This window comes from Salmo trutta, chromosome 26 (genome assembly GCF_901001165.1).
Source record: "Salmo trutta chromosome 26, fSalTru1.1, whole genome shotgun sequence".
NCBI lineage: Eukaryota > Metazoa > Chordata > Actinopteri > Salmoniformes > Salmonidae > Salmo > Salmo trutta.
In genome coordinates, this window is record NC_042982.1 from 17594422 (window position 1) to 17606543 (window position 12122).

The 12122-nt window shown below is 45.8% G+C and overlaps 1 protein-coding gene across 11 annotated transcripts in view; it reads right to left on the bottom strand.

The window, feature by feature from the left end:
- LOC115163287 (neurobeachin) overlaps window positions 1-12122 on the bottom strand; it is a 284645-nt gene that overhangs the window by 161233 nt on the left and 111290 nt on the right. For all 11 annotated transcript variants that reach the window (XM_029715046.1, XM_029715045.1, XM_029715035.1 and 8 more), the window contains 2 exons: window positions 8905-9032; window positions 6697-6758 (listed from right to left, as the gene is read on the bottom strand). In XM_029715046.1, coding sequence (XP_029570906.1) covers window positions 6697-6758; window positions 8905-9032 — 190 coding nt within the window. The remainder of the gene's footprint in view (window positions 1-6696; window positions 6759-8904; window positions 9033-12122) is intronic.

Below are 12122 nucleotides of genomic sequence, written 5' to 3' on the forward strand. Positions count from 1 at the left end.
GACCTCTATCTCTCTCTCTCTGCTACATCATCTGCTGTTACTGATTTGAACAGGGCTCATGTTCGGCCCATCTTCTGAGGATCTGCTCGTACCGCACTCACGTGACAAAAATATATACGGAAATCAAAGCAGACGTGTCTCATGCAGCGCCAGGAAAGGGACATCAGGTAGGAGGGGGAAAACTCTGAACCGATGGGATCTTCTATCTTGTCTAACTGAGTTACAGTACAGTACACTCTCTAGTTACCGTTACAGTGGGATGGAGCTTCAGATGTTTTCTTCCCCTGAGTTTTTTTCTTCTTCTGCGCAGCAGGGCTCCAATGGGGCTGGGCTGTGACTGCAGGGATTTGGGGAAAGCCCATTATTGCCTGTTTGAAGGGAATTAGGCCTGACATGCTTCTCCAGGAGGAAGTAACATGATCCTTCATGTAGAGGCAGAGAAACAGAACCCTGAACCTCTGTCTATGTGCTGACCTGCAGAACCTCTGTCTATGGGCTGTCCCGCAGAACCTCTGGTTATGGTCTGACCTGCAGAACCTCTGGTTATGTGCTGACCTGCAGAACCCCTGTCTATGTGCTGACCCGCAGAACCTCTGGTTATGGTCTGACCTGCAGAACCTCTGTCTATGGTCTGACCCGCAGAACCTCTGTCTATGGGCTGACCCGCAGAACCTCTGTCTATGGGCTGACCCGTAGAACCTCTGTCCATGGGCTGACCTGCAGAACCTCTGGTTATGGTCTGACCCGCAGAACCTCTGGCTATGGGCTGACCCGCAGAACCTCTGTCTATGGGCTGACCCGCAGAACCTCTGTCTATGGGCTGACCCACAGAACCTCTGTCTATGGGCTGACCCACAGAACCTCTGTCTATGGTCTGACCCGCAGAACCTCTGTCTATGGGCTGACCCGCAGAACCTCTGTCTATGGGCTGACCCGCAGAACCTCTGTCTATGGGCTGACCCGCAGAACCTCTGTCTATGGGCTGACCTGCAGAACCTCTGGTTATGGGCTGACCTGCAGAACCTCTGGTTATGGGCTGACCTGCAGAACCTCTGGTTATGGGCTGACCTGCAACAGAACCCAGAATATTTAGCTATGGGCTGACCTGCAGCCAGGGTAATGGGCGTGGCTCAGGAGCTCAGATAAGAAAAGCTGATAATCTGTGGTATCTGGGAGTGTTTCACCTATGAAGATTATCCTATTGCTTCAGGGTTCCTGAATTTCATCATTTTAAATTGTTTGTTACACACAAGCCTCTTGTCCCTCTGCAGCCGTCCATACTCCCAAACGTCAGTAGGCGTCAGGCAGACAGCAGTATTGTGGCATCTCAATCCAGCCTGTAGTCTTTTATCTGCTCTGCTCTCCACATCTGGAGGCTCTCTGTCAGTAAATCTCCCAGGCTCCACTGCAGATCATCTGTGTGTTTAAGCTGTTACAAGAAACAGAGCTGTTTGACCTTCTCATTCACCAGGCCGTCTGTGAAGAGATACACAGAGTGTGCTGCCCATCCAAGCCCCATACAACCCCAGCCCCATACAACTGTGTCCTAGCCCCATTTAGCCCCAGTCTCCGCCCCAGCCCCATACAGCCTTGTCCTAGCCCCATACAGCCTTGTCCTAGCCCCATACAACCTTGTCCTAGCCCCATACAGGAAAGTCACTACTGATGGAATCAGATCAGGATTAACGAATTCCACTGTGCCCATCCCTGCCAGTGCTGCTGGATAAAGCTTGCTGTGGTTCCAACTCAGGCCAAGCAGATCCACTTTCAGCCTTGCTGACGGGTCGATATCTCAGGCTGGGTTTCATCCCAGGAGTCCCTAATGGCAGGAACTATTGGAGCCGCAGTAATACCATCTGTGTCAATGGTGGGGGGAATGGGGGGGTGACTCTGTGAGGGGGGGTATACGGCTCGCTGACACTCCCAGCCCTCAGTAAATCCAGGAGCTAGGAAGAGAAGGTAGACATCCCAGAGCCACAGTGCTAGGTTAGCCTCCAGAAAGACAGACAGACAGACAGACAGAAGAGAGAGCAAGACGCAGGGAACATTCCCTTAGAAACTTCAAAAGAACAGCAGTAACAGCGTGATTCACTACTGCAAGGCTTGGGCGGTTGTGTGAGTAGAGAGAGAGGAATGCTCCTTAATCTCAGCCTTCTAATAACAGATGCATGGGTATGTATGGGATCTGACAGACTGACAGGCTGACCTTCTGGATATGGGCTGACCTGCAGAACCTCTGTCTGTGGGCTGACCTGCAGAACCTCTGTCTGACCTGCAACAGAACCCAGAATATTTAGCTTTGGGCTGACCTGCAGCCAGGGTAATGGGCGTGGCTCAGGAGCTCAGATAAGAAAAGATGACAATCTGTGGTGTCTGGGAGTGTTTCACCTACAAAGATTATCCTATTGGTTCAGGGTTCCTGAATTTCCTCATTTGAAATTGTTTGTTACACACAAGCTCTGGGCTCTGGACACCGCACGTCCTACTGCAGCCTCCATCCCTGCAGACTGGATACTTAGCAAGAGAGGCACCACCTAATGTCTTCCTTATGGACTCACTGACTGGCCCTGCAGACAGAAGGTATGTTAACTATCTCCTATTCTGTTCTTACTGCTACATTGGGACTGTGACCCGTTGAGATGTAAGAGACTTAACCAATGGTTTATATATACACTAGATGACTGATAGGGGATGATGTCTTGACACTCCCCCAACGTTGTAAAAATATTTGGGAAGCTATAGAAATGCATTTATTAATGTCTACATTCGTTTTTGCCACATTTATTCTATTTCAGACACCTTAATGCATACTTGTTTTATTATATTATGTGAGCTAAACATAAACATGAAAAATATATTTAAAACAAATCCTTAAAGTATATATATTTTTTAGACTAGTAATGTTACTGTCAACAGTACAAGAAAAACTACTTAAATACATGTCATTTTGTCCTTAAAACATTTATTTGAAATACTGTAGAATTCCATTCACTGCTCCTAATATGGCCGACCGGTATCTTCAAAGCCTCTCAATGGCCAATACTTTGCCTTCAGAAGTATTCACACCCCTTTACTTTTTCTACATTTTGTTGTGTTTCAGCATGAAGTTAAAATCCATTACATTTAGATTTTGTGTCACTGATCTACACACAATGCCCCATAATGTCAAAGTGGAGTTTAATTTGTAGAACATTTTTGAAATTAATAAACATTGTAAAGCATAAATGTCTTGAGTCAAAAAGTATTCAACACCTTTATCATGGCAAGCCAAAATATGTTCAGGAGTAAAAATGTGCTTAACAAATCGCATATTAAGTTACATGGACTCATTCCGTGTTCAATAATAGTGATTAACATAATCTCTGTTCTCCACACATACAATTATCTGTAAAGGTCCCTCAGTCGAGTATTGAATTCAAACACAGATTGTACCACAAAGACCAGGGAGGTTTTTCAAACCTCGCAAAGAGCACCGATTGGTAGATGTAAAAATATATAATAATACAAATTTAAAAAAGCAGACCCAGAATATCTTTTTGAGCATGGTGAAGTTATTAATTAGGCTTCTGATGGTGTATCAATACACCCAGTCACTACAAAGATACAGGCGTTCTTCCTAACTCAGTTTCCGGAGAGGAAGGGAACTGGTCAGGGATTTTACCATGAGACCAATGGTGATTTATAAACAGTTACAGAGTTTAATGGTTGTGATTTGACAAAACTGAGGATGGATCAACAACAGTGTAGTTACACACAATACTAACCTAAATTATAGAGTGAATTGAAGGAAGCCTGTACAGAATAAAAATATTCCAAAACATGCACCCTTTAGTAATATTGCAAAACGTTTTTGCAAAGAAATGAACTATTTGTTCTGAATACAAAGTGTTATGTTTGTGGCAAATCCAAAACAACACATTACTGAGTACCAGTCTTGCTATTTTCAAGCATGGTGGTGTTTGCATCATGTTATGGGTATGCTTGACATTGGCAAGGACTAGGGAGTTTTTTTTATAAAAAGAAACGGAATGCAGCTATAAGCATAGGCAAAATCCTAGAGGAAAACCTGGTTCAGTTTGCTTTCCAACAGACACTGGGAGACAAATTCACCTTTCAGCAGGACAATAACCTAAAACACAAGGCCAAATCTACACTGGAGCTGCTTACCAAGATGACATTGAGTGGCCTATTTACAATTTTGACTTAAATCAACTTGAAAATCTATGGCAAGACTTGAAAATGTCTGTCTAGCAATGATCAAAAATCAACTTGATAGAGATTGAAGAATTTAAAAAAGAATAATGGGCAAATATTGTACCATCCAGGTGTGCAAAGGTCTTAGACTTACCCCAAAAGACTCACAGCTGTAAACTCTGCAAAAGGTGCTTCTAAAAATGATTGATTCAGGGGTTATGAATACTTATGTAAATGAAAATATACAATTACATTTTTTTCTCTCACTTTGTCATTATGGGGTATTGTCTGTAGATGGGTGAGAAAAAAATGGATTTAATGCATTTTGAATTCAGGTTAAAACACAACAAAATGTGGAATAAGTCAAGGGATATGAATACTTTCTGAAGACACTGTACATCATTGGGCTTAACTGGAGGAGGTGATCAGTCCCACATGAGGTGGAGCTGATCCACTATGGAGGACAGGGAGGAGATAAAGGGACATGGAGGAGATATGAGGACAGGGAGGAGATAAGGGGACAGAGGGGAGGTAAGGGGACAGGGAGGAGGTAAGGAGACATGGAGGAGATAAGGGGACAGGAAGGTGGTAAGAGGACAGGGAGGAGGTAAGGAGACAGGGAGGAGATAAGGGGACAGGGATGAGGTAAGGGGACAGGGTGGGGGTGAGAACTTATAATGGTCTGATCACAGAGGGGTGTTCCATGAAATGAGTCCCTTTGGGTACTGTAACTTTCTGTTGCTTCAATATATCCACATGATTTTCCTTCCTCATGATGCCATCTATTTTGTGAAGTGCACCAGTCCCTCCTGCAGCAAAGCATCCCCACAACATGATGCTGCCACCCCCGTGCTTCACGTTTGGGATGGTGTTCTTCAGCTTGCAAGCGTCCCCCTTTTTCCTCCGAACATAACGATTGTCATTATGTTTCATCAGACCAGAGGACATATCTCCAAAAAGTACGATCTTTGTCCCCATGTGCAGTTTCAAACCGTAGTCTGGCTTTTTATGGCGGTTTTGGAGCAGTGGCTTCTTCCTTGCTGAGCGGCCTTTCAGGTTATGTTGATAAAGGACTCGTTTTACTGTGGATATAGATACTTTTGTACCTGTTTCCTCCAGCATCTTCACAATTTCCTTTGCTATTGTTCAGGGATTGATTGGCACTTTTCGCAAAGTACGTTCATCTCAAGGAGACAGAACGCGTCTCCTTCCTGAGCAGTATGACGGCTGCGTGGTCCCATGGTGTTTATACTTGCGTACTATTGTTTGTACAGATGAATGTGGTATCTTCAGGCGTTTGGAAATTGTTCCCAATGATGAATCAGTCTACACATTTTTTTTCTGAGGTCTTGGCTGATTTCTCTTGATTTTCCCATGATGTCAAGTAAAGAGGCACTGAGTTTGAAGGTAGGCCTTGAAATATATCCACAGGTGCACCTCCAACTGACTCAAATAATGTCAATTAGCCCATCAGAAGCTTCTAAAGCCATGACATCATTTTCTGGAATTTTCCAATCTGTTTAAAGGCACAGTCAACTTAGTGTATGTAAACTTCTGACCCACTGGAATTGTGATACAGTGAATTATAAGTGAAATAATCTGTCTGTAAACAATTGTTGGAAAAATTACTTGTGTCATGCACAAAGTAGATGTCCTAACCGACTTGCCAAAACTATAGTTTGTTAACAAGAAATTTGTGGAGTGGTTGAAAAACAAGTTTTAATGACTCCAACCTAAGTGTATGTAAACTTCCGACTTCAACTGTATTTAGTCCCAAATAAAGTAACAGGGCTGACCGTCACAGGGATGACGATTTCATCTTAAATCAGCCATAAATCCCTTTGTGACAGGGGGAATTGGCGTGTGCATCACGGAGGGGAAATTGAATGCAAGCTTCACAATGTTCTTTTAATTGTTAAAATATTTGTAGCCTGTCATCTATGGTTAGCAGGGTTGACGTGTTATGCTCAACCGACTCAGATTTCCACTTTTTTTTAACCTTAATTTATCACTAATCAAATAAATCATAATCTTCAGAAATTAATTTATCAAAGCAACAAAATAACTAGGGCTATAGAATGATGTGAAAACATTGAGAAATATTGGGGTTCAGTGGGTTAAAATCTTTTGAATTTTGGCACTTTAACAAGTCTTTATTCATGTAAATAAAATCTGATTTATTGAGTTTTTAATGTGGTCTTTATTAAAGGATACTTCATTCCTAAATGGAATATTGGTGCAAAAACTCTATTTAAAATGTCAAAGGGATGCAAAAGGGACTCCTTTCGTGGAACGACGCAGAGAACTAGAGCTGGAAGCAACCTCATCTTTAGAGTCCATCACAGCGAGGAGAGGAGGCGAGAGAGAGAGGAAGAAAAGAGGGAGGAAGAGGTAGAGACGAGAGAAGGGAGGCAGTGGAGGGAAGAGAGGGAAGTGGGAGGAATGAAGAAGCAGAGAGGGAGAGAAAAGGAGGGATATGTGAGGAGAAAGAGAGAATCTCACCTGAGAGCAGAGGAGCATGACCAGTTCTACTACAGAGGTGCTGGACTTCATACACACCAGACCTGGTGGAGCAGACAGGACAGGACAGGGCAAGACAGAGGGTTAGAAGTAGAGTTGTCATACAACACACAGGACAGTTTGACTTGGCTCAACAGTTCCTAGCGCCTTCATATAAGTCACTGCGAAACCTCTCCATTGACAGGTGGGAGGGGCTAGCATTGTACTCATTACCAGAGAAGAAGATGGAGGACTCATTATAGGCTGGTGGGGCCAGGGCCCGTTGGCATGGTTGCATGAAGACGTCAGTCAGTGTGATTGACAGCATGAGTCAAAAACCAGAGATGAGATGTCAACATGTTTATAAACACACAGACAGAGACCATCTCATGCATGTCAAACTTCTCTTCCGTTTTACCGTTGATGCAAAGAAAGAGCTTGCCAGGATTGGAAATGGGAAATGACCTTACATGTTACAATAATAAAACAATATAGCTGCCTACAAACCACTGAGATAGAGACAAAGTGACAAAGTGTGTGTAACAAATGGCACCCTATTCCCTCTATATTGAATTCATGTTGACAAGAGCCCTATGGAGTGCACTACATAGGAAATAGGGTGCTATTTGGGATGGAGACAAAGTGTACTGTTGTATAATGTGAATCTTGCACAGCACTGAAACAGTCTGAGCCTCTAAGACTGTTGTAAACAGGGGATGTGACCTGACCTCTCTCTAGTTCACAGACAGCTACAGATGACCTATTACACACACACACACACACACACACACACACACACACACACACACGCACGCACGCACACGCACACGCACACGCACACGCACACGCACACGCACACACACACACACACAGCTACATTCCACCACAGCTGACCTCTTGTGACTGCAATGACCAGTTCTCCCATCACTCAGCTCTCTCTGACACAGGGGGTCAGGTGGTAGGGTGACCCTGGCCCGTAGCGACCCTGGCCCTACTCTGGTATGCTGGCCTAATGACCATGGACCCTGGCCGTACGGTGGTACACAAACTATATGTGTTCTATTTAAACAGGCTCTGCCCCTCTGACCATGCCTCTCCTGTGAGCAGGGCAGAGTTAAATCACTGGGGTGAATGTGGCATTGTGGAGCAGTGTGCTGGTAGGGGGAGGAAGGAGTGGAAAGGCAGAGAGAGGAGAGGTAGGAAGGGGGAAGGAGAGGAAAGGCAGAGAAAGGAGAGGTAGGAAGGGGGAAGGAGAGGAGAGAGGGAAGGGGGAAGGAGTGGAAAGGCAGAGAGAGGAGAGGTAGGACGGGGGAAGGAGAGGAGAGAGGGAATGGGGAAGGAGAGGGGAGAGGGAAGGGGGAAGGAGAGGAGAGAGGGAAGGCCATCACAACGACAGCTCTGTTCGCCCAGGGGCCTCCCTCTCAACTCCAAGTGTATCATGGGCTAGGGGCCAGGCCAGGATGGCTGGGCATGATTACCACACTGACAACATGTCTAGAGAGGGGGAGAGGAGGGGTGATGAGGAGAGAGGCGTGGGTGAGGGGGCACATGGGGCGCGACCCCGGTTAATTTGAGTGATGTATGGCTGGTAATTACTACTAAATGGAGAAACTTTCCACCAGGGCCCTGATTCAGGAAAAACAGCCACTTTTCCTTGGTAAAAGTCTGGACAAAGCATCTCAAAGTATGAGTGCTGATCTAGGATCAAGTCTCTACTGTCCATGTAATATTATTCATAATGAACTATAAGGTAAAACTGATCCTAGACTTGATCCCAGCATTTGTACTATGGGATGCTTTATGAATACTGGCTCTGTTGTGTTGGTGAAGTGTGTTGTGTTCGCCTGGTCTGCACACGGTCTGTGCTCAGCATGTCAGGTGTGTGTGTGTGTGTATCTGTCAGCTTGGCCAGCGTTCTGACAGAGAGGCAGAGTGAAGGGATCAGACAACATTCACACCTTTCAACTCTCCATTAATTGTTTATACTGTGTGTGTGTGTGTGTGTGTGTGTGTGTGTGTGTGTGTGTGTGTGTGTGTGTGTGTGAGTGCATGCGTGTGTGTGTGCGTGCGTGCGTGGTAGCCCTCTCGGGCTACATTACTAGACATCCAGCAGTGACACAGCAGCCAGTGGACAGACAGAAGGACAGGAGAGGACAGACATACTGAGGGACAGACGGAGGGACACACAGAGACACTATACAACACCTATACCTTCTATGAGCAGCTCCTGACCATGGCTTCCCAACAGTGTCCTGGAGAGGAACGGCGCAAAGTCCACAAAGATCTCCCTGAGCAGGGGGGCCACCTTCTCCAGCGCACGCTCCAACTTAGTAGTGATACTGTGTGACAACAGAGCAGGGAGAGAGAGAGAGAGAGAGGGGGGGGGGGTGAAGAGAGAAGACAGAGGACAGGGAAAGAAAGAGGGGCGATGAGAGAGGGGGGGGTGAAGAGAGAGAGAGAGAGAGAGAGAGAGAGAGAGAGAGAGAGAGAGAGAGAGAGAGGATGACAGAGTGGAAGAGACAGAGAGGAGAAAGACAACAGCAAACAGATGAGAATAAGGTTGGCTAGGGTTGTGCTGTGAGCAGAGCAGAGTAGAGCCCTCCACCTGGGTTAGTACAAGAGAGTTAGAACATCCTTTCAAATCAAATCAAATGCTATTTGTCACATGCGCCGAATACAACAGGTGTAGTAGACCTTACAGTGAAATGCTTACTTACAAGCCCTTAACCAACAATGCAGTTTAAAGAAAATACCCCCAAAAAGTAAGAGATAAGAATAACAAATAATTAAAGAGCAGCAGTAAAAAACAATAAACTCAGCGAAAAAAGAAACGTCCTCTCACTGTCAACTGCGTCTATAACTTAACATGTGTAAATACTTGTATGAACATAACAAGATTCAGCAACTGAGACATAAACTGAACAAGTTCCACAGAGATGTGACTAACATAAATGGAATAATGTGTCCCTGAACAAAGGGGGGGGGGGGGGGGGGGGTCAAGATCAAAAGTAACAGTCAGTATCTGGTGTGGCCACCAGCTGCATTAAGTACTGCAGTGCATCTCCTCCTCATGGACTGCACCAGATTTGCCAGTTCTTGCTGTGAGATGTTACCCCACTCTTCCACCAAGGCACCTGCAAGTTCCCGGACATTTCTGGGGGGAATGGCCCTAGCCCTCACCCTCCGATCCAACAGGTCCCAGACGTGCTCAATGGGATTGAGATCCGGGCTCTTCGCTGGCCATGGCAGAACACTGACATTCTTGTCTTGCAGGAATTCACGCACAGAACGAGCAGTATGGCTGGTGGCATTGTCATGCTGGAGGGCCATGTCAGGATGAGCCTGCAGGAAGGGTACCACATGAGGGAGGAGGATGTCTTCCCTGTAACGCAGAACTTTGAGATTGCCTGCAATAACAACAAGCTCAGTCCGATGATGCTGTGACACACCACCCCAGACCATGACGGGCCCTCCACCTCCAAATCAATCCCGCTCCAGAGTACAGGCCTCGGTGTAACGCTCATTCCTTCGATGACAAACGTGAATCCGACCATCACCCCTGGTGAGACAAAACCGCGACTCATCAGTGAAGAGCACTTTTTGCCAGTCCTGTCTGGTCCAGCAACGATGGGATTGTGCCCATAGGCAACATTGTTGCCGGTGATGTCTGATGAGGACCTGCCTTACAACAGGCCTACAAGCCCTCAGTCCAGCCTCTCTCAGCCTATTGCAGACAGTCTGAGCGCTGATGGAGGGATTGTGCGTTCCTGGTGTAACTCGGGCAGTTGTTGTTGCCATCCTGTACCTGTCCCGCAGGTGTAATGTTCAGACGTACCGATCCAGTGCAGGTGTTGTTACATGTGGTCTGCCACTGCGAGGACGATCAGCTCTCCGTCCTGTCTCCCTGTAGCGCTGTCTTAGGCGTCTCACAGTATGGATATTGCAATTTGTTGCCCTGGCCACATCTGCAGTCCTCATGCCTCCTTGCAGCATGCCTAAGGCACGTTCACGCAGATGAGCAGGGACCCTGGGCATCTTTCTTTTGGTGTTTTTCAGAGTCGGTGATCAGGCACACTGTTGTGTCATCAGCAAACTTAATGATGGTGTTGGAGTCGTGCCTGGCCGTGCAGTCATGAGTGAACAGGAAGTACAGGAGGGGGCTGAGCATGCATCCTTGAGGGGCCAACGTGTTGAGGATCAGCGTGGCGGATGTGATGTGTCATACCCTCACCACCTGGGGGCGGCCCGTCAGGAAATCCAGGATCCAGAGGGAGGTGTTTAGTCCCAGGGTCCTTAGCTTAGTGATGAGCATTGAGGGCACAATGGTGTTGAATGCTGAGCTGTAGTCAATGAATAGCATTCTCACATAGGTGTTCCTTTTGTCCAGGTGTGAAAGGGTAGTGTGGAGTGCAATAGAGATTGCATCATCTGTGGATCTGTTGGTGCGGTATGCAAATTGGAGTGGGTCTAGGGTTTCTGGGATAATGGTGTTGATGTGAGCCATGACCAGCCTTTCAAAGCATTTCATGACTACAGACGTGAGTGCTTTGTGTCAGTAGTCATTTAGGCAGGTTACTTTAGTGTTCTTGGGCACAGGGACTATGGTGGTCTGCTTGAAACATATAGGTATTACAGACTCAGTCAGTGAGAGGTTGAAAATATCAGTGAAGACATTTGCCAGTTTGTCAGCGCATGCTCGGAGTACACGTCCTGGTAATCCGTCTGGCCCTGCAGATTTGTGAATGTTGACCTGTTTAACGGAGTAAAGGTCATGGAGTAAAGGTCATCTATAATTGTTTCCCTCTGGTTGCACATTTAATATGCTGATAAAAATTAGGTAAATCTGATTTAAGTTTCTCTGCATTAAAGTCCCCGGCCACTAGGAGCGCCACCTAGCAGAATACTGCATCCAAGGCTCTAAAGTAAACCATTTCATTGGTAGCACTAGTGCTCTTAATTTAGAAAAGATATCACAACACTTGGGTGAAATGTTGGAACACAACACTTGGGTAAACTGTTGGAATCATAGAAATACAATGATTATTCTAATTCTATGGTTGGTGTTGTTTGGAATGACAACAAATGAAAAAGCCACGTAGGAGTTAAGATAGGCTAGGAACCAAAATGTTGGTCAGTGTTTCTCAGGGGACCCTAATCACATTTGAATAGATGTTGCATTTAGACAAACAACATGCTGATCTACACCACCATTGCTAGCAACCTGTATTAGAGCTAACATTTGCTTTGCCCTAGCTAGTGCATTTAGCTAAATGGCGTTTAGCTAGCTAGTTAGCGAGTAGCATTAACGATTAGCATTATTTTATGCACATGCCAGCTTCCTTAGACTAACTAACTCACGTTCTGCAAAGAGCAATATCCACAAAATAATAGGAAAATAGGAAAAATGTGTATTTATATTAAGAAGCAAC